Source organism: Myotis nattereri (assembly GCF_964212035.1).
Source record: "Myotis nattereri genome assembly, chromosome: 14".
Lineage (NCBI taxonomy): Eukaryota > Metazoa > Chordata > Mammalia > Chiroptera > Vespertilionidae > Myotis > Myotis nattereri.
In genome coordinates, this window is record NC_138089.1 from 44,724,012 (window position 1) to 44,747,624 (window position 23,613).

The 23,613-nt window shown below is 42.3% G+C and overlaps 1 protein-coding gene across 5 annotated transcripts in view; it reads left to right on the forward strand.

Moving 5' to 3' along the window:
* The window catches only part of RARB (retinoic acid receptor beta), a 638,244-nt gene that overhangs the window by 537,326 nt on the left and 77,305 nt on the right, over positions 1-23,613 (forward strand). For all 5 annotated transcript variants that reach the window (XM_081105810.1, XM_081105811.1, XM_081105812.1 and 2 more), the window contains one exon: positions 19,563-19,704. In XM_081105810.1, coding sequence (XP_080961936.1) covers positions 19,563-19,704 — 142 coding nt within the window. The remainder of the gene's footprint in view (positions 1-19,562; positions 19,705-23,613) is intronic.

Genomic DNA, 23,613 nt, shown 5'->3' on the forward strand with positions numbered 1-23,613 from the left:
ATTTGCCCTGGCCGGTTTGGCTCAGTGGATAGAGCGTCGGCCTGCGGACTGGAGGGTCCCAGGTTTGATTCTGGTCAAGGGCATGTACCTTGATTGCAGGCACATCCCCATTTGGGGGTGTGCAGGAGGCAGCTGATCCATGTTTCTCTCTCATGGATGTTTCTAACTCTCTATCCCTCTCCCTTCCTCTCTGTAAAAAATCAATCAAATATATTTTTTAAAAGAATTATGTAAAATTTTAGCAGCAGAAGAGAAAAAGCTAGCACAGAAATCCACAGCATGCCGTTTCCTTTTAACCGGAAATGAACACGCATGAACTGTTAAAATGAACAGATAGCTCCCTGTCCTAGGCATGTGCAGCCTGTGAGCTGTGGTCAGTGAATAAGCCTGTCAGCTAGTGACAGGCGTGGCTTATGTGAAGGAGCCCAGTGGGCAGCGTTTATTTTCACCTTCGCCTTCCTGTACCTCCTAGACTCGTTTCCCTCCTCTCCTCCTACATCGAGCTTGCTTTCTTTCCTGGTCTTGCCTTCCTTTTTGTTTCAGCCTTCCTTGCACTTCTTACCCCTTCTGTTTGCATTGTGCAAGCTGCCTACCTTTAAAGGGAGAGAAGCAATAATAATAGCTAATATTTTTAAGTATTTATATTTTTTAAGGTCTTAACGTGTCAGCTTCTTTAATCTTCATAGCAACCTCAGGAGATACAAATTATTCTTTCTCCATTTTAAAGACGAGGAAACAAGGCACAGAGAGGTTAAGGGACATGTCCAAGGTCACACAGTGAATAACAGGCAGCGGTGAGATTTGAGCCCAGGCTGTCCAGCCGCAGAAGCCAAGCCCACAACCACTAGACTGCCTCTACAGCAAGGTTTTTGGCCCCTGAAAATAGGAGGTGGACGAGTGAAGAGGCCGAGCACACGGCAGCCCATAGAGTCATTTCGACTTTCCCTTTATCTCCAAGTAAACATCTGGTTCATCGAACCGTTATCGCAATAAAAATACGATTATGCAGTGTGCAGGCTGAGACCAGGCTTTCTGCTCTTTGAAATGCCTGGAGTTGCCTGATGGGACTCATGAAGGATTTATTTGATCAACATCTTTACTTGACTTGGCCTTTTAGTGATCATTATTTTGGTCAATAACAGAGCATGTACTCAAAAAATTTCAGCCGTCATTGCATTTAGGACCCACTAGACCAGCACTGTCCAGTAAAAATATCACGTTAGCCACAAATGTGATTGAAACATGTCACTTAAAATCATCTAGTGGCCACATTTTCTAAAAAAAGAAACACGTGACACTAATTTCAATAACGTATATCATCTAACTCAGTATCCAGAAAATTACCGTCTCAACAATTAGGTGATATCAAACTATTAAGAGATTGACATTTATTTTTCTTACTGGGTCTTCAGAATCTGAAGTTACTTTTACCCACACAACACATCTCAGTTTGGACCAGAGAGATGTGGGAATTACAGAGCCAAGCAACCCAGTGAGAAAACAGAAATGTCAAGTGCAAATGGGGGAGGAACCCAAGGCAGAAAAGAATCAACAAAGCATCTGGATGCAATTGTTTTGAAGACGTGGTTTTGGAGGAAGATCCTGGGAAACTTTGGGGAAATTTTGCTAATTGGTGCAAAGTCTGGTTGAAAAGCGTGTGTGTGTGTGTGTGTGTGTGTGTGTATTTATTCTTTACTGATTTGAGTCAAGTTAATTTTTGTTTGGCGCTGGGCAAAAATTGCATAAACCACAGCCGGGATGTCAGATCATCATGGGAGAGGGAGCTTCGGAAGGAATCGTTTGAGCACCAGCGTTCCTCCATTTGAGTGACTTAAGCTTCTTGACCTCTAGATCCTTTCAGTCTTTTGACCAGAGGAGCATAATGCATTTTTAAATCACATTTCTCTCTCTTTCTGCTGGTGAAAGAACGTGTACCCTTAGCTCTTCCAGAGCTCCAGGTTCAGATGGTGTAAATAAAGCAGGGGCATCCTGGGCCCTGTTTTGTTTGTTTTTTTCGGGGGGGGGGGGGGACGGTGGAGGGGAAATGGAAAAAGAAAAAAACAGATAAGAGCTAGGGAAACTGGAGAATGGGATTAGGAGTAAAACTCTGGGTGCGTAATGTCAGCAGCACAAACTGTTTTCATTCTCTCTGTTAGTTAATGGCTAATGTAGAGATTGTTCTGCCATTTGCTGATAGTGCACAGTTTAAAATATTTTATCATTAATGTGACAGGGAGTTGGATAAAGAAAATGAAGCGTGATTATAAAACGCTAATTATCGTTCTCAAGTGCATATTGGGCACTGGCGAATATTTGCAGCGTAATTTGCTTTATTTATTATTTCAGTTTGGTTATAAATGTTAACTCAATTGCAGATGGTATGTTGGCAATTTACGGAGCTATAAAGTTATTTGGAAATCCTAATATTTTCTACCAAAATGTGCCGTGAGTGATGGATGAACTGCATTAAAAAGCCCCTGCTCTGTAGAGTTAAATACATTAATTGGAAAGTAGGCGGCAGGGATTCCCAGGTCAGAGCTGGCTACGTTCAACGCCTTCAAGGGAGAGAGGATGGGATTTCTAATTGAGAATGGGAATTTTCTTCACGAGCGAGTGCGGGAGAAAGAGGTCTCTTTCTCCCTCCTCCCTCACAGCGCTTCTTCCAGGCTGAGATTTCTTCATGTTCTGGTTCATAGCACTAAAGAGACACCCTTGAAACCACATTTTTTCTACACTGCAGCAACTGTGTCAGAGACCATGATGTTGGTAATGAAGGTGTATTTGTGTGTAACCGTCTATGCGTGTGTGTGAGTGTGTGTGTGAGAGAGAGAGAAAGAGATGGACAGAGATCCTATTTTCTCAAACCTCACTGATTTCTTAAAAATACACACATGTTTTAGACCACAGGTTGCCAAACTACAGCCCACAGGCTAAATCTGGTCTGCCACCTGTTTTTATACAGCCGAAAGCTAAGAATATTTTTCACATTTTAAAAACTTGAAAGGAAAGTCTTAGGATATTTTTATGCCAGATGGAAATGGGGTAAAGTCACATTCGGTGTGTATGAGTAAAGTTTTCAGAACACAGCCAGGCCCATTCATTTAGGAATTGTCTAGGACTGCTTTCCCCATAGCAGAGGTGAGGATTTGAGGCAGAGATGATGAGTTCCACAGCCTAAAAGGGTTACATCTGGCCCTTGATGGAAGGAGCCAGCCAAGCCCTGGATTAGATGGCCTAAGGCCGTAGTCGGCAAACTGCTGCTCGCGAGCCACATGCGGCTCTTTGGCCCCTTGAGTGTGGCTCTTCCTAAGCCTTAGAAGTACCCTAATTAAGTTAAAAACAATGTACCTACCTATATAGTTTAAGTTTAAAAAATTTTGCTCTCAAAAGAAATTTCAATCGTTGTACTGTTGATATTTGGCTCTGTTGACTAATGAGTTTGCCGACCATGGGCCTAAGGGGTAGTTTACAAAATGGAAGTCTTAGCCTTTTTATTTATTTTTTAAAATATATTTTTATTGATTTCAGAGAGGAAGGGAAAGAGAAAAACATCAATGGTGAGAGAATCATCAGTCAGCTGCCTCCTGCACGCCCCCTACTGGGGATCGAGCCCGCAACCCGGGCATATGTCCTGACCAGGAATCGAACTGGTGACCTCTTGGTTCCTGGGTTAATGTTCAACTGGTGAGCCACACCCGGCTGGGCTGCCTCAGCCTTAAAAAGAAAGAAACAAACAAAAACTTTATTACAAAATGTATAGAATCATAAGAACTTCAGGCGAACAAATAGCTTCAAAACACAACTCTTCATTTTGCAAGCAGAGAAGGAAATGATAACCAAGAGCCCTCGCTTCCTCCTTTTGTGGCAATGTAGATAATGAAAAGAAGTGATATTATGTGAGTGATGTAAGTAACTTTGTGCTTCTCATACACACAATATACTCAAAACATTCTCTTTGCCCCCAAAATAAGGATAAAAGTAAAAATGGTTTTCTCTTATTATCAAATTAAAAACATAAACTAGGCCACGTTCCTGGAACGCTCGATTGGTGTTAACAATTAAGGATTGTCCGCAGAAGCACAGTCAGATCAGGAAACATGGCTACCTTCTAGAACTCCCTTGGAAAAAAATGTCATTCTTTACTAAGAAATACTGTGCTTAATTAATTCTTGCTCCTGGGAGGTCAACTTGGGGCACTCATTATGGCCTTAATTGGTGTTATAAATCCTGAGGCCCGAGAGGAGCACGCATGGCCTGGTTAGCGGTCTCTGGCCCTTTGGGTGAGCGCGCACCAGAGCCAGCTCCCTTCGGGGAGAGTGACAGCTTCTGGTTTGGATGGCTTTGGGTCTGGGCACACTGCTATTGGGTTGATAGGCCAATGGGCAATGAGGAAAGAAACGCCATGGCCTGTCCCAGTGTTTTGCATTAAGCAGCGTGAGACAACCCACTACCTTCTGACTTGGAAAAATGTGTTTCTTTGAACTCTGGTTTGTCGTATTAAATTATATTCATTATACAGCCCATCTGGAATCTCCTGCCAGGCCAGAAATCATCTTACAGACATTAGCCAAAGGAAGTTTCAATGTAATTTTTTTTTAATTGTAGACTTTTCATTTCCATTTTCTTTTTTTCCTTTTTATTGGAGAAACCAGATGGAAAGGGAGGCAGGAGCCTCTTCCTCACCCCGGTCCCCTCCGGGAACAGAGGCAGAGCATTCCTGGCTGCCGCTTCTCTCCCACACTGGCTGGAGGTGATGATGGGGCTGTCTAGATTCCGGGGATAATTGCTGGGAAGGTCAGGAGTTCACATTGAAGCTCCCACTGGATTGGGGTGCTGAGGTTTGGAGAGTAAGAGCAGCGTGGGGACTAACTTTTGGCTTTCACTGAAGTGGGTTGCCACAAATTACATTTGACAGTGTGGGAATGAAACTCACACATGTCACATGAGATGCGGTTCGTTGTTTTCTTGTGTGTGTCCCGGTATTGACTTGGTTATTTTGCTGGGAGTTGTCTGTCTGCTGGATTTTGACTCGGTGCAAGAAGGACCCATATTTGGGCTCCCTTCATCTCTCTGCATTTACTGAACCAGACATCCACAAAAGGTACAGACCTGAGGCTCCTACTGGGGACATGCGAATGCGTGTTTCCTTGTTCAAGCGCATGGAAATCTCAAACGTCAGCCCTGGAAGGTGTGTGGAGATAATTTCAAATGTGTGAAATGCAATCGCAAGAGGAGTTCAACAGTTTGCCTGCGGTCCCAAGGCCAGTTAAAGGCAGAGAGTAAAACCAGCTCACGGCCCTTTGGACTTTGACTTGGATGCTTTTATCTTTGGCCATCCTACCACCCTGGCTGAGGAACTTAGGCACATGGAGTCATTCCCCCATGCAGCCCTCCACCCACTCCCATGAGCAAATGTTTACAGAAAGCAGATCAGGTACTGGACTTGGTGCTGCGGTTACAAAAGATTTATGACAGTCTTCAATTTAATAAAAAACCTACATCAGAAAAAGCTACAGTCACTATCTGTATATACTCTACCACACATCCTTCGATGAACCAAAATGAATTTCCAAGTTTCTGGGTTTAGAAGGGATGTTTTAAATTCCGATACTGGTGCCCTAGCTGGTTTGGCTCAGTGGATAGAGCATCAGCCTGCGGACTGAAGAGTCCCAGGTTCGATTCTGGTCAAGGCCACATGCCCGGGTTGCTGGCTCGATCCCCAGTAGGGGGCATTCAGGAGGCCAATCAGTGATCCTCTCTCATCATTGATGTTTCTATCTCTCTCTCTCCCTTCCTCTCTGGAATCAATAAAAATATAATTCAGATAATGCTGAGATACTTTTGGCACCATACTGACATATCCCATATCTACAGGCATCTCTTGAAGATGGTTTTCTAGTCTTCAGAGGTCGAAAGGGAGGGGAGCAATTAGGGCTCATTTTGAACTTGTACCCTATGTACAATTTTATTACAATCAGAGATTAGTAATTTTATTATCTAACTCTATTTTCATTGTGCTAGATATTTCCTTTAATTTAGGACAGGGTTTTCAAGCACACCTGGAGAGGATCCCACCCGATCTATGCTCTTATGCTTTACAGCACATCTGAGATTGGAGGGCAGACAAGGGGAGGCTGACCCTCTCCTCACCCACACAGTGGCTGCCTTTGTGCCTGGATGGTGACACAGAGTGACTGCTGTCACCGAGTCCCTCCGCTAAGAGCTTCTTTAAGGAACCCGCCTCTGTTTGACCCTCACTCATGTTGGACACGGTAATAGACACATTACCAGGGTAAATAGCATCTGCAGGTTTTCCCTGCCTTTGGAGTGTGTTAAAGGGATGTCCACTAAATGGGTTACTTTGGCTTTAAATAATAGACCCCATCGCTTCTCGGCTCCTCAGCGCGAGAGGTGGTTTCACATACCACTCTCCACTTTCAACAAAGCAGATAAGGTATCAACACAATTAAAAGTGAAAAATAATCTGTCTGCGTTGCCGGTAGTGAATGCTTACAGAACACACACTGATACAATAGATTTTAAATAATGTATGTCCGGCACTTTTTTTTTTTCAATCTGTAAATGAGGACATCTAATTCGGAGTGGCGGGCGGGATACTCTATCCCTCCGCCATTAAGGTAACAAGGTGAGGGGCCAGGATTCCGATCGGTATATTTTTGGAGCGCAGCGCGTGGATAAAAATTAAAAATTAAAGGAGATGATGCTCTGAAAGTCTCTGGATAAGCAAGCGCCTAAAAGCCATTTGGAAAGCTGAAATTACAAATTAATTCCGAGCCTCCTTCTGAGGGGCTCCTAAAAGCCCTCTCCGTTTTCTTGGCAGGAGGAAAGCATTACTTTTGTGTCACGGCCTGCTGCTTTCACAGGGTCTGTTCTAATGCTTGCTGAGGTGTGGTGCTCAGTCCTAATGTGTCTCTTGCAGCCGCCTTTGGTCGGAACCACGTCAACTTCAGGTGATGTTAAAAGCAAATAGGAATGAATACGGGATGCATTATATCTCTCCCCTACAGACGCATTAAACCTCCGGTCACCAGAGCGATGTGATTCACAACTTGTTTTCCAGTCCTGAGCAGTGGGGGGCTGGTCCGGTCCTGAAGGATTTACCCAGCTCCTGTCGGCAGTAAAGGGATTTGCTCCCCACAAACCCCCAAAGTCCAGGCACAGGGCTGTCCCACAGAAGCAAAACTGCTAAGCTGTTCACGCAACGCTGGTCAGTCCTTTGATGGTTAAATGTAGCTCGATGGGGATTTGTGGGGCCCCAACACTCATCCCTACACCTGCCTGCGAACATCTTTTAATTATTTCACTGGAGAAAACTCTGGGGGAGAGTAGCAATCCTGAAAACGTGTGTGTTCCAAGGAAGAAAGCCAACCACATCCAAGGAAATTTCCAGTCCTGTTTGATCTAAGGGAAATAGTTCACCAGTTCCATGCAGATGCTTAAGAGAGACTGAAGCGCTTTGAGATGAGTTCAAAATAAACACACCCACCGAAGTTATCCTCTTTGCCCTTCTGGAGCAAATTAAAAGGGTCAAGTAAGTTTCATGGAATGACTATTTGAAAAGAGCAAAAATAGAATAAAGCATCTTCAAGGCGCCCAGATGAGGCTTCCTGGCCTGGGGAGGGGGACCGGATCAGATACCCCATCTTCTGCCGCAGAGTATAGCACCAGGCACGGCCCTCCGTTAACAAGCCCCACCTGGCAGCAGAAAGCTTTGGGAAGTAGCCACCGAGGAGAAAAATGTAATTTTGATACAGGAAATACAAGAAGAACATACAGCTTTTCACTCAAGATAGATGTTTCTTCTGTCTAAAGCCTGCAATTTTGGAAAATGAAGCTGAGTTTAAAAATAAGGGCTCTGTCAGGGAAAATAAAATAGGTCCCCCTCCATCCATTAGGCTGCCTTTAATTGAAAACTGAAGTACAGTCTAACTAATTGGCAGGTACCTCTTTTATTGCGGGGACCATTTCCCCCCCTTCTCTCCGGTGGGATCAAGAGGCTGCCATTCTGAGAGTCAGGTATGAAATGGAAAAGCAGAGAAGTAACACTTAAGAAATTGACGGTGTGTATCCTGCCAGATTTTCTCTTATAAAATAGGTACAGAAAGTAGAAAAGTTCAGTTTCTCAGAACAGCAGTAGCTGCTGGAGTATATTCTTATACACATGGTACTTAGGTGGAAGCTGTGACATGCTAATTGCAAGCAAGTTCATGTTGTTTAAAAGAGCTTTACCTTTTGCTTTGGGGACCTATTTAACTTCCAGTCTTGGCACTGTGCTGACATAATATGGCAACTTGAATTCTGAAGATCAAGAAAGAGGAGCGGTGGGTGAAATGTGAGCCCACTTCTTGTTAATTTGGAATCAGAAAGAAGGGAGGTTGGGATAAATCATGAAGTTAGTGTTTCTGTCTGAATTTATGATACTGGAATTTCACTTTTGAAAATATAACTTCCTTTTTCCTTTTCCTTAAAGTTAAGGAATTTTGCTGGTGGTAATATTTACTGAATTTAGGTTTCTATAATGACCTCCCTTTGCTTCTACACAGAATCTCCATGTGATATTTAAAAGGCAAAGAAAACTTGTGATGTGTTCTTTTTTTAAGTTTAAAGGTTGCTCATGTTCCATCACAAAGATGATTAAGATACACGCCTGCCTGCAAAGGACTCCTCGTGTTTTGAGAAAAAAATGAGACACCAAAATCAATCATTGCAATGTTGTCGAATGAATGTTCCAACGGATATACAAGATGGCAGGTCGGGATTCACAGGTGCCTCGCCGCACTTGGGGCCTATATCTTGGAGCATGAGTTGGTGTGAACCAAAGGATAAGGCAGGGAAAGGATTTCTGAGTTATAGGGAACAGCGTGTGTAAAGGCACAGAGGAAAGAGAGAAGTGTTCTCTGGATAAGTATGACTGGGGAAAGGGCATGTGCAACTTTGAGGGGTTGGCGGGCTCTACATCATTCTGTGGATTTGGGAGTATTCACTGGATCTAGTCTTAGCCTAGAGTCGCCATGAATTTTCCATAACAGAATCCATTTTGAAAGTTTATGGAGTATTTTCTCCATAAACTGCTAGTGGGATTTTTGTGCTGTCAGAGCAGAGAAGCAGAAGGTTACATCCAGTAATTGCCCATGATTTTAGTTATCTGGCTCTTGAAGACTTCAATGTACATGTCTGACTGGCTTTCCTTCTTCTACTCATTCTTCCTCTCTGATTTCTTCCTTTTCGCTTCAGCTTCAGGATGTAACCACATTTAACACGAGTGAGAAAAACTCGAGTGAGAAAACCCCAGAATGGCACTGAAAATTACATTAACTTGGAAAAAGTACAAGAAATTGCAGACAAGCGTACCTTTCTTTTCTAATTTGGGTCCTTTTTACCATCATTAAACAATGCAAATGCACCCTAATCATTGGTGTCTGTGAAAGGCCTTTGAGGGATATGATATGCAGTTGCCGTGGTGATGCACATGGTCATCAACCCGCAGTTATGACAGAGCTAAGTCCTGGCTTTGTTGATGGTGAAATGTTGCATACCAAGCTTCTAAAAGAGATTTTAAACGTCATGCTCTTCTGCAGAGTTTAAATATATTGGAGCACGTTTTGGCTCTGTTTCCTTCTGCTTACCTTTTATTTCCCCTCTTCAGTACAGATGAGGATCTTTCATTTGGGTCCAGATGAGATTTAGTAATTAATGTGCAAAGCAGCTGGGGTCTGCGGACTTCTGGGCTGTAGCTTAAGAGCTATTTTGGTGCATTTTCTCAGTAAAATAATTGAGAATTAAAAAACTTAAAATGCATTGGCTTCTTGCCCTGTTATATTTAGAGTAATCCTGATAATAAATCGGTAACTATGGGTTTCACCATGGAAGGGCACAAAATAACTGACCCAAGTAATCTAGAAAACAGATGTCTTTAGTTGGTTTAAAGTAAATTCTCAAGACCAGAATTAAAGAAAGCTATGTTGCAGCCCAGTGAAATCATCCATTTTCGTTTTTTTTCTTGTCTTCAGTTTTTCTTTTCTGCTATATCTCAACTCTAATTCTTGAGAACAAGGGAAGTGGTCCCCAAGAAATTGTATTTATAATATTTAACCTGCTGCACAGAAATTCTTTGGATAACAGGTTAACTTCTCAATCTCCTATTCTTTACCTTATTTCTAATTCACTCTTTATTTAGATGGCTCCCAAGTGGATGTCAGAGGCAGCTAAGAGGTCGATGAATGAGCTTCTGGGCCCCCTCCCGAAATTGCACCTATATATACATATGCTATTAGGGAGGAAATTTTGTCCAATTCTGAAAAAGTTCTTTGTATTCTCCCTGTTCCTTCCAGTCCCCTCCAAAGTTCCTTATGCATGTGGGAAATAAAGTCCAGTAGAAGACCATAAATACCACCAGAGTGTTGTTGTTTTTTAATTTCTTGCTCTTGCTGGGTTCATGGAATTGCTCAGAACCTTCCAGGGGGGTCCCCAGGGGACAGGGTGATTATGGTGGACTTGCTTGATTCTGTCTGATCTACAGTCTTAACACTAGCGTGAAGGTCAACCCGAGACTATCCAAGACTTCACATCCTCACGAAGGAACAAGGGTGGAAACCTTCGCTACAGATGGTATTCTAGAGCCAGGACTGGCTTCTTCATTAGCAAGAACCAATGCAAAATGAAAATGCTTGCCTCTTCCTCCAAAGTTTCGAAATTTCAAGACAGTCATAGCAGAGCAATAAATCATGCACGAGGTCCTTCTTAGTAATCACGTTTACTGATAGTGTTTTCTTGCCTTAGGAAACTCTCTATCCCAAAATTGTGTTTTGAGATTACTGGCCATAAATAACCTGATGGGTTAGCTGCCTCCCAATTAGGAGTTACGATAATCAGAACTATATGATGACTGGTCACTTTAATACATTATTATTTTAAACTATGTCATGTTTTGGAAATATTAAAAAAAAGACATTTTTAACCTAAATTCAAAGATATTTTATCGAACTGATGAATTGGTTTTACGGTTAGTTTTCAGTTTATATTACCTAGTTGCATTTCTTCCCTGGATCGTGTTCCTCTGGAGCAGTGGTTCTCAACCTTCTGGCCCTTTAAATACAATTCCTCATGTTGTGACCCAACCATAAAATTATTTTCGTTGCTACTTCATAACTGTAATGTTGCTGCTGTTATGAATCGTAATGTAAATATCTGATATGCAGGATGGTCTTAGGCGACCCCTGTGAAAGCGTCGTTCGACCGCCAAAGGGGTCGCAACCCACAGGATGAGAACCGCCGCTCTAGAGTAAAAAACATTATTACCCAGTTCGTTGGCTCACTGCCCTTCCTGGGACATCTAACCTCTGGAAGTTTAGACCTTGATCTCTCATGTTGTGAGTTCAGGTTCTCAGTTAAGCCCACAGGCTGCCTTTTCATTGCTATTCCCAGGGAGTTTTAATTAATTGGGGATTAAAAGGACTGAGAGCATTGGCCTGTGGGTCTAGCAGAGGTTGAGCTCTCAGGGGTTCACCTGCCAAAGTCCAGGAAAATACCGTGATCACACGCTTCCGGAAAGATTCGTTCCCACAGAGAGATGTTTTTGCTACATCCGTCGTCATTGCCTTCTTTAGAGCCATCTGTCTAGGCATCTCCCAAAATAAAGACTTGCTTTGCTAACCTAGGCAAGAGTAAGCATGCTAAGGAAACTTCTGGTCCCAGGAAGTTGAAAGGACATAGCTGGGCATAAAACACATGGTCAGGCTCAAAGTGAAAGGACGGAAAAGACATTTTCCAGGTTAGCAGGCAAGAGGCGCTGTAGAATAATGGGCCTTATAGAAGCCACAGCTGTTAAAGAGCAGAGCACTCAATCTTTACTATTGTCACTCATTCATCTTTATTAAATTCTTAACAGTGGGACCTTGTCCTGGTGGGGGTTTTGATGTTTATTTTTTGTTTAAAAAAAAAAAAAAAAAGAAAGAACTCTAAACCTCTATCCCATGGGAGAACTCAACTTTCTTCTTTGGAGTATGAATCTGACCATGTTTTCCTTTTTGTAGCTCAGAGCGTGGCCCCCTCCCTAACTGGACTTGCTCAGCATCCTTTGCGGTACATTCATGCCAACCCTCCCGGCTTAGGAGGAAGCTCTAGGTTTGTCATCGGAATAGTAGGCTGTTTTTCTACTTTCTCCCTCTCTCTCACCCATTGTCTTTCAATGGGGTGAAAAGGTCTTTACTTTTCTCTTTCTCCCTCCCAAATCTTGCTATTAATAACTTTTCAGACATTGTCACGCATAGACTTCCACTCGCTCTGGAGGGTGTTTTTTGTTTGTTTAAGGCAACGTGTTTCCTGGTCTGAAAACCGTGTTTCCCAAAGTAGCCGTGATGGGATTATTCCATACTCACCTCCTCCTGGCAGCATCTTTGCTTCTGGTTGGAAATGGGAATCGCAGCCCGGTGCAGGCTGGGGTGGCACCTCACTGCACTCCAGCCCCGTGGCTGGGGTGAGGGCTACTTGGGGTGGCCACCTGGTTACTTTTTGATGGAGATGGGATTGATATCTTTTTCTTGGAATGACCAAGACAAAGCAATGATTTCCCTGCTTTCTTTCTCTTCTTTCGCTCTGGAAGAAGAAATTACCCTTTTGAACTTCGCATGGAATAGAAATTAACTCTGCAAAAGCCCAAGGCAAACAGATGTGCTTCCCACACTATTTGTTTTGGGTGAATTTCTCCTGATCCAATGCTTTCTTATGACTAAGATAGTGCCAAGTTGCCTTTTTGTAAAAGAAAAAAAAGAAAATGGTTTTTACTTTTTCAGACGATCGTGACGCATCCCGCACACGTAAAACCTGATGTCAATGCTTCTGACACTAAAAGGCAACTTCCATTCAAAACGCCACAGTGGGAATGCTCACAGGTAGCTTGATCATTCAGTGTGAGTCAGCAGGTTGCGATGTGACTTCAGAAATCAAGGATTCTTGGGCTACAGTGACGCCCAGAACTGAGGACGGGCTCAGGGTTTCAGGTGTTTGTATTGATACCCAGAGCTCGCTATCTACTTTCTTATGTGTAAAATAATAGCATGATGAAATCGGGGATTCACAGCCTGGTGGAATACAATTCTGACCCTGGCTTTCTCCTGCATGGAAGTGTAAACGCCTCCCCAGTAAATGTCTTGTGTGGTCTTCATGATCTTACCCAGTCCGAATATCAATCCAGCCTTTTAACTGTGTCTTATACTCTGTGTCTGTCTCTCTCTCCCCCTCCCTCCCTCCCTTCATCCCTTCCTCTCTGTCTCTCTGTCTCTCCATCCCCATCATTCACATCTCTGCCAAACTGGACCCCTGGCCTTTCCTGTGCGTTCTCACCCCTGACCTCTGCTGCTCATCCATAAAGGTAAAAGCCTGCCAGTCAAATCCTACCCCTTCTTTAGAGCTGGGATCAAGTGCCAATTCCCCACTAAGTCCTTTGGATTCCTATGGCCTTCACGCAGTAAATATTTTGTGTGTGTGACTACTATGCATCAGGCACTATCCTAGGCACTTTTTCACTTTCTATTTCTACTAAAGTTCTTCTCACATTGCTTGGTGGCATCGGCTACAGTGTGTTCACTTGACTTATCACTCCTGGTAGGTTGAGAGGGGGCAAAACTATGCTTTATACAGTTGACCCTTGAACAAGTGGGGGTTGGGGTACCAATCCACCCATGCTGTGGAAAATTGGGGTATAACTTTATTTTTTATTTTTGTTTTTATTTTTTTATTATGTTGTTTACGGTATTACAAATGGTAGTACATATGTCTCCCTTTCCCCCCCCCCCCCATTGACCTCCTCCCAGCTTCCCCTACCCACCGGCACTTGCCCTCCCCCCTCCCCCCACAGTGTCTTGTGTCTATTGGTTATGCTTATATGCATGCATACAAGCCCTTCGGTTGATCTCTTATCCCCCACCCCCACCCCCCGCCGCCCTCCCCTGCCTTCCCGCTGAAGTTTGACAGTCTGTTCAATGCTTCTTTGCCTTATCTATTATAAACTGTTGGGTATAACTTTTGACTCCTCCAAAACTTTACTTCTAATAGGCTACTGTTAACATAAACAATCCATTCACACAAATGTTTTCATGTTATCTGTATTATATATACTGTATTCTTACAATAAGCTAGAGAAAAGAAAAAATTAAGAATATTGTAAAGGAGATAAAATATATATATAGTACTGTACATGATTTAATAAAAAAAAAAAACCTGTGTATAAGTGGACTCATGCAGTTCAAAGAGTCAATTGTACATCTTAATAGGCCTCAGAGAGTCCACCGCCTCCACTCCAGGTAGTTGGCATTGAAAGAATGAATCAGTACATGAATGAGTAAATAGAGATCGAGATGGCTTTTGGAATCATAAAGCTGTCTACTCAGAAGATTCTATATTGTTCAGAGTCAGAAAGGTGTTCCATCCTATTTGGGAATCTTTATTTTAAAAACATAAAGTCTATTGAAAATTATTCAGAAGAAAGCTTTGGAAGAAGAGGTTTTATCAAGAACCCTAGATGCCATTCATGGGCACTTGCTAAGTGTGGGCATTATGCTAACACCTCCTGTGTTCCCTAATTGGGTACATTCTGTAATCCCATGAGGTAGGCATTTTTATTATCTTCCTTTTACAGATGAGAAAAAATGAGGCTTTAGTGTAACTCACTCAACATCACACAGGTAGTAAGTGACAGAGTCGGAGTTTAACTACACATATGCCCAAACTAAAGCCTAATTCTTAATCACCAGGCCAGTATCTAAACTGATAAAAATTACCCTCTGTGGGAGAGGATGGAGAATGTGATGTGTAATAATACCTGAAAACTTGCCCTAACCAGTTTGGCTCAGTGGATAGAGTGTCGGCCTGCGGACTGAAAGGTCCCAGGTTCGATTCCAGTTAAGGGCATGTACCTTGGTTGCGGACACGTCCCCAGTAAGGGGTGTGCAGGAGGCATCTGATCGATGTTTCTCTCTGATCAATGTTTCTAACTATCCCTCTCCCTTCCTCTCTGTAAAAAATCAATAAAATATATTTTAAAAATAATAATACCTGAAAACTAGAAAGTGAAACAGGCTCCATGAATGGGGGAAAAAATTACAAGCATTAGAGCAATTATTTGATAGTATTAACAGAGGGACAGTGGCCCGACTTAATATATCAGAATAAAAGGAAGTGACATAAGCCCCTTTAGGTTCTCTGTGGTCTCCATAGATTTGGGATTTGAGGCGACTTCATCAAGAAAATTGTGAATTTTAGATTTGGGGGTATCAGAGAATATTTAATTTTAAAAGAGACTATCTTTCCTTCTGATTTAGGATTGTTTATGCGCTGTAGAAAGACATGATTAACTAACAAGAGTTGTGATTAACCAACAGAAGTGACATACATCTTGAAGACCTGCTAGAAGTTTTCTGGATTTACTCAGAAAAAGATGTTCCAGGAAAGTGAAAGAGTGAAATTATGGTGTCAGCAACCCTAGACTTGGTGTCAGAAAACCAGACCTGAAAACTTACAGCCATGAGCTTATGGGCCAGTGGTTGAAGTGTTCCAGCTTCAGTCCAGCCAGGTGTATCTGCCTGGGGTCCCTCACGGGGGTGTTGTGAAGACACAGTTCCCAGAGAAAGGTGAAAGTCATAGGAAAGCCCTCAGATGGGTGTCCCTTCAGACCAAGGTTAGTCCCAAGAAATTGCCATTTTGCCCACACAGGTGGAGGGCCTCTTCTTCCTTAGTCTTCCAACACCACCTCCTCCTCGGCCATTTTCTTTGTCCACAGAAACTACCTCATTCTCAACTCAAGCCATCCCAACTCATCACTCTCTGGTGTGATGACACATTAGAATCCCAGAAATTTATAGCTGGAAAGGATCTTAGAAATAAGCCACCCAGCCCCTCACTTAGGAGACGAGAGCTTAGCCCCTTAGGTTCTGTGACTGCCCAAAGCTGTGCAGTGGTAGCGAAGAGGCTGCAACCCACCACCTTGACTTCCCCTCCAGGGCACTTCCTCTTCTGCCTCCTCCTCCTCTGTCCCCTTGGGCTGCTCCTCGAATAGGCATCAAATCCTTCCTCCTCATATGCTTAGCTTTTCAGTCCTTTCTCCTCCAGATGTGTCCCTACTCAACTACTGGCTTCAAAAACTATCACACTTGCACGCAGGACTTCTAAAGCCCATTTTTACATAGGACAAGTTTGGGGTAACAGTTTTGTTCCCCAAAGTAGGAGGCTCCCAGTTTTAAGTGGGAGGGATTCGTGGCCTTAAATCACGTGGAATTACCTAATGAGACACTTGTTCATTTTCTCTGAATTCTTCCAAGAGGAAGTGTCAGGTCAGTGCTGATCTGCCTCTAAAGCTTGCTCAGCTCCCTTTTCAGCAAGGAGTGAGGCAGCCAGGGCTCCAAGCCCTTAGCAGATCCAGTGTCCAGTGAGAGTGAAATAACATCTGATTATTGTTTGGCTAGACTTCCTTTTTATTTATGAGTGCCTTCTAATATTGACAGTTGGGGACTGGTTTTCCAATTAAGCTAGAGTTTAAACGTTTCTATTTTATATAATGTTAAATATATAGAGTCAACCTGAAAAAATATTCAATTAAACTTAGGTGGCATGGGGTATGCCCCCACCCCCACCGCCATGCACACGCATGTGTGCGCACACATATGCACATTAGGTCTTCAAAGCAGAGGTCGGAGAAGAAGCCAGTTTTGTGTAACAGTTCATAGTATCTACGAGGGAGAAGGAGAATTTATATGCTGGAAACCACTTTTTGGCCTCCGAGGGCATTTCTGTTTACCCGAACTGTGTATAAAAATACCTCACAGCATATAGTTTCATCAGCAAGTATTCTAACTTGGTGGAAATGATTTACTGAAACTTAGACCTTCTCCTGAAATCCAGCCAAAAATCTGATTTGGAAAACTAAGAAGTCCTATTTAGTTTCTGCCGTCATTGTTCCTGGACCACACTGACTGGGTAACTAGTGACATATAAAGTTCTTTCATTCTGTCTTCGTCTGTCATCCTTTCATCTGAGCCTCATGAGGTTGTTTCTCTCTCCTCTATGGTCACTCCCTAAGAATGTCCTGAACTGAACATTTAGCTTTTTTTGTGTGTTTTTTAAAAAATATATTTTTATTGATGTCATAGAGGGAGAAAGAGATAGAAACATCAATGATGAGAGAGAATCGTGATCTGCTGCCTCCTCCATGCCCCATACTGGGGATCGAGCCCACAAGCTGGACGTGTGTCCTGACCAGGAATTGAACCCATGACCTTCTGGTTCATAGGTCGATGCTCAACCACTGAGCCACACTGGCTTAGCAGAACATTCAGTTTTTAATAAATGGCGGTCAGCTTTGGCCACAGCTCACTTGCTTCACACATACGGAAAAGGCTGGGTCTTCTCTTGTGTCAGTGGGTTTTGGCAGGAGGGCAGTGAAGTTTACTTGTAAAGTGAGTGTGTGCATCTGGCAGCCAAAAGTGTCCTGTAGATATTTTTTGCAGGAAAAGGTATGCTTGGAGATGACCACTCTGCACAGATTCTGTGAGGGTTTCAAAGTCTTTGCAACCTGTATTTTAGATTCTGAGCATATTTGTAGCTCCAGGAGTATAAAAATAACCTGTGTTTTCTTGGAAAATGTATGTGTCTGGGATGACAGGAGCAGCAACTTTAAATAAGATTTCCAGCCATTTACAGTTGAAGCTTGCCAGTAAAAATATGTTTATTTAGACATTAAAATCCTAGGGTGCCCATGTAAATACCCTAAACAATGTGTTACATGTGCGTTCTTCGCTAATGTGCTTTAACTTTGAATGTTTTTAGTTCCGGCTCCTGGAGTGTTAATGTACTACAGGCAAAGTTGAACTCAGATGGTGGGTCTTATTTGCTGTTCAACATATTTAGACGGCATGTTTCTTACATTCAAGAGAATTGTTTCTGATGTAGGTAAAAGTCACATCACAATTGAGAGTGTAAAACTCCTGGCTTTTAATGCTCATAGCGACACAGAGGGTTTTGTTGGGCAATAGAAGAGAGAGAAGGCAGCAGGTGTACCCTGCACTCCCTGTTCATTCATCTGTGTGTTTAACAAGCATCACTAGATTATCTGTTGTTGGCAAAGCTGTGTGATAAAACGGGGAGGACACAGAAGGCCAGGCCCCTGTGCTCATGGAGCCAACAGCCTGCTTTATTCCATCAGCGTTTCACAAAAATCAGGATAAATCGCTTCTGTTGTCAAAATATAATTTTCCAAGAGTTAAAAAACAGTAATTAAGCCAAATATTTAGTAAGCACACATTGAAGACTTATATAACTCAATAATGAGGGAACCAAGAGAGTGACTTAGCTGGTTTAAAGGAGGCTATGAGAAAAATATCTGGGTAGGTGGATAGGTAAGACAAATGGGTGGATGGACGGACAGACGGATGGATGGATAGATGGATGGATAGATTTATGGGTGAATGGGATAAAAGGAAAAAAATAATGCTCGATTAAGATAGCAAAGTTAGATATAAAACTCATTAATGTCCTACAAGGCAATAAAAGAGTAATTTGAGGGGTTATATTTCAACCAAGCAGAAATCCTTTGTACCTATCCTAGACAAATAGTGTTTGTAATTTCCCAGTCTTCTACAATCTTTACACAGTCTGGGTCCGATCAATAGTAAATAGTAAGTCAAACAAAGTTACGTTTCTCAAGAGCATTAGATGACTCTTAGGTAAGCGAGTCAGTCAGTGCTATGGTAAGCGCTACCCTACAGGACTTTCTGCAGTTAAGAAAATACTGTGTCTATGTGCTGTGCAGGGTGGTAGCCACTGGCCATATGTGGCTACTGAGCCTTTGAAATGTAGCCAGTGAAAATGAGGAATGGAAATTCTAATTTTATTTCATTTTCACTAATTTTGTTGTCATTAGTCACATGTGATTAGTAGCTGTTCTATTGGGAAGGACAGCTCAAATAGGCCATTAAATGGGCAGTCCTTTACCTGTTTTTTCTTTTTCTGGATATGTTTTTTTCCCCCTAAACATTTTGTAAATTAAATCATATTTTAAATATTCTAAGAAGAGTTAAATGTGTAAAAGAACTCAGAGAACCGTTCTTTGAAAAGACCTAATTCTGTCACTAATCAAATAATTTCTTTGGTAAATGTGGTGGCTCTGACATTGGGTTTCTTGATAGTGGACTCATCTGAAATCATTGGCCGACGAGGGAACCGCTTATGAAGTTAGCCTATTTGGAGAGAACCCAACTCTGCGTTATGTTTTCCAAGTGAATCAGCTTGGTATTAATTTCCTTTAGCAAGATAATAACAGTCAGCTCTAGTTTTGATTAAAAGGGGCTCTCTGGTTTGCAAAAAAAAAAAAAAAAAGAGAGAGAACAGATTATTACTATTTCACAAGGACTTTAAGGCTTAACTAAGTTAATGTTTCTGCTGCCATCACTTCATTACTCAGAACGAGCCATCAATGCATCGGTAAGGTTGGCTTTGATTTCTCGCGAAGCTCTGTAGTTTTACTTAGTTTTGTCTCGCTTGCTTGCTTGCAGGGGTTTTTCCGCAGAAGTATTCAGAAGAACATGATTTACACTTGTCACCGAGATAAGAACTGTGTTATTAATAAAGTCACCAGGAATCGATGCCAGTACTGTCGACTCCAGAAGTGCTTTGAAGTGGGAATGTCCAAAGAATGTAAGTGGAGTCTCAAATTTTTCCCCTGTTTGCCTTATCTATAAATATGAGCTGCCCCACTTCCAAAACCCAGTCGTGGGGGACGTCAGCATGTGGAATTCAGATGTGACACTAATGATATATTGCCAAGGGCAGGTGTAAACAGAGATGGCAGGAAAATAGAATAACTGTGGGGATTTTTCAGATAAAACTTGAGTGGCAGTTGGTGAAAAGATAGGAGTTGGGTGTCGTGGATGGCAGATTTGTATTCCAGAGCAGTTACTCATATGTGTTTCAAAGCCACAAGTATCTTGGACGTACCACATAGCCACTCGGAGACTTCATTGTCCCATCTTGACAATGGAATACAGTTTTGCTTGTATTGGTGAGAATAAAGTGAGGCAAGAGGCATGCATATTGACAGTAGTGATAATTTGCCCTAATTTTTTAGAGGGAAGAAAGCGTAAAACTTTTGTTGTGGAAGAAAGGGAGACATTTGGCACGTTGGCATTTTTCGCAAACTTGATTTAGAAAATATTTGATTTTTTTTCCTCCCAAGCCACCCCCTCTTCCAAACAATTATATACTTTATTAATGCAAAGAAAGAGAACATTTTAGTAGATTAAAAATTAGTGGTCCATAAGCATCAGATAACAGGGGCTTGTAATAGATGTGTGCTTTGATATAAGCAGAATACAAAATATCTTCATTCTCTCTTTGGTGCTTTCAAATGTAGGGAATAAGAAATTGACAGGCAAATGGCTTGGTTGAGGCAGGCCTAAGAAAGATGTTGGGGTGTGTGCTGGTGAAGCACTTAATGGGATGGCTGTTGTTTTATTCATCCCATCACTTGGGGATATGGCGAAGGCAGAACTGTGAATGGGGCCCCGGGCTAGGTGCCGTGAGGGGACTCTGGAGATGCCTGAGACATGACCACTGCCCCTAAGAGCGTGAGAGAAAAAGCCAGGCATCTTAGCCACAATCCCACAGTGGGGTTTGAAGACTTACATTACAGGCTCTTGGATTTGGAACATGGAAATGAAGCCATGGAGGAGGAGGCTGACTGGGGAGGGAAAGTCCCATAACCAGGCAGCATGACTCTGACAGGCTCTCTGCTGGGAGCCACTACTTGGAGATGTTTCTTTGTATCCGGCCCAGCATCCTAACTGTACTTAGGGTTTATTTAATTCACTTTCCTACATCTTGCATTTCTACACTTCAGGGAAAACTTCAGGGTTGGGACTAACTCGGTTGACTCAAGCCTATTAACACTTTCTGTGTCCCACCCAGCCAGTCACTGGTTCATGGTGGAACATGTAACCTAGTCCCATCCAATGAGAATGAATTCAAGATTCATGCTCATGACCCATACAAGAAATAAATGATAAATTAGATTTCATCAAAATTAAAAATGTCCACTCTCCAGAGTCCACTGTGAAATTCATGAAAAGATAAGCCACAGACTAGGAGAAAATCTTTACCAATATCTGGTAAAGGACTTGAAAGTAGCACATATAAAAACTCAATAATAAGACAACAAATAGCTCAATTACAAAAAATAGCCAGACCCCTTAAAAAGTGCCAAGATCATGTAAGACTGATGAGCTGTCCCAAACTAAAAGAGATATGACAGCTAAATACAATGCATAACCCAGATTGGATCAGGGATCAGAGGTAAAATAGCTCTAAAACACATTTTTATGCCAATTAGTGAAATTTGAATATGGACTATAAATTAGAATATAGCATTGTATCAATTTTAAGTTTCCTGACTTTTATCATTGGACTATGGTTATATAAGAGAATGTTCTTGTTCTCAGTGTCTGCAGCTAACTCTCCATGGTTCAAGGAGTGTGTGTGTGTGTGCGCGCGCGTGTGTATGTAGCAAGAGAGAAAATGTGACAAAATATTTAGAATTGCGAATCTGGAAGAAGGATATACAGGAATTCTTTGTACTTTTCTTGCAACTTTTCAGCAAATTTGAAATTTTATCAAAATAAAATTACAAAAAAAAAGACTCATGCTTAGACTATTGGGGCAGAAGAAGGGCCATCCCTTCCAATGCACATGAATAAGGAAAGAAGTAGCTGCCCTCCACCCGCTAGGGAAGTCCACTGTGGGACAAAGCAGGCACTGTGGATGGAAGAGTAGAAAGATAGACTGAAGTCACGCCCTGAATGGCATCACTGAATTGCTAAACCAACCAACCCTGAAACCTCTGCCTCCAGATCATTTTGTTCTATTTGCCAAGAAGTAGCCATTAAGGCAATTGAGGTTGGAGACTTGTTTATACTTAGGGTCCTGATGAACAAGAATGGACTAGGTCATCAGACAGGAAGGCTTCCTGCATGTATCATCCGGTTTGGGAGAGTCTTCTTCCTCTGGACAGTTCTAACTCTAGATGATGAGTTAGTTGACCACATTCAGGCAGGTCCTTTGGCTTCCTCCAAACTTTAGAGCTATTGCATTACTTAAAATCAGTGAATGTGAAGATATGAAACTAATATTCACTTAGCTCCCACATCCTATCACTGAAGAGAGAGTATGTTATTATCTGAAATAGCCAGATTATTTATAGGTGCGAGTGGGGCTCACAGGATGATCACCTAATGCTCCGTTTTTGGTCTGACATTCTGTAGACACGGATGTCGCACTGTAGGTCTGTGGGAGAATTTCAGTGCAGGCTGAAATTATAAATGAGTAAGCCAGATGTGGACTCAAGGAAAATCAGTACTTTTGCATTTATTTTGTGTGGGCTGGAGACCCATTTCCTGCTTACATTACTTAAAACCCATATCCTGCTGCTCTGTAAAAGCTGGCAACTTGGTTAGCAATTAAAAAAAAAAATAATGTTTACACCCACAGGAAAACTCTAGTTTCAACCCTCAAGGAACGTATCACCTTAATTAGATTTAAAAATATAAAAATGGGAAGAAAATGGGGTCATTATGCCCAAGTACACAAACATAAATATGTTTTCTGTAGAAGGAAATTGAAGGGAAAGAAACAAACACTTGGAATATAGGTACGGAGGCTCTAATAGAATATTTTTTTAAGTTGAAACTGAAGGAAGCAGGAAAATATGAGAATCGGTAACCATTTATACCACAATCTACATAACTGAAAGGAACCCAAGAATAATAGAGACTCATGGAATGTTAGAACTGAAAAGGGATCTCAGAGATTGATTTTCACTCACCTCTCTCATTTGACATACAAGTACACTAGGACCCAGAAAGATGAAACGGCAATCCCCAACTGGCTAAAGACAGACCAAGATTGCTGTTCACGCCTGCCACCTCTCCTTGCCAAGCTTTCTTTGCAATACCAAGATTAGCAAGATTTGCATTGGCCCTAACCGGTTTGGTTCAGTGGATAGAGCATCAGCCTGCCGACTGAAGGGTCCCAGGTTCAATTCCGGTCAAGGGCATGTACCTGGGTTGCAGGCACATCCCCAGTAGGGGGTGTGCAGGAGGCAGCTGATCGATGTTTCTCTCTATCCTTCTCCCTTCCTCTCTATAAAAAAAATCAATAAAATATATTTTAAAAAAAGATTTGCATTCAATTCTAGCCACAGGTCAGGTCACTTTGTTAATATGTGTCAGAACTCTTTGGATGCAAGTACAGAAAACCCAGCTCAAGCTGGCATAAGCTAAAAAAATTCAAAAATAAATCCGCACATGTAACTGAACAGTTCAGAGTAACACAGCTGGATCCAAGGGCTCTTGTTCCTTTCAGGGCATGGTTCCTCTTCATCTGTCACAGCTGGTTTTTGCTATGTTGGTTTCATTTCCGGGAAGATTTTCCCCAGGGCCAATAAAGATTGCAGCTACCAACAGCTCCAGGCCTATAGTCTACCCAGCAGCTAGAGAGAGACTCCACCTGTGCCCAGAGACCAGTTGTGATTGCCTAACTTAGGTCACGTGCCCC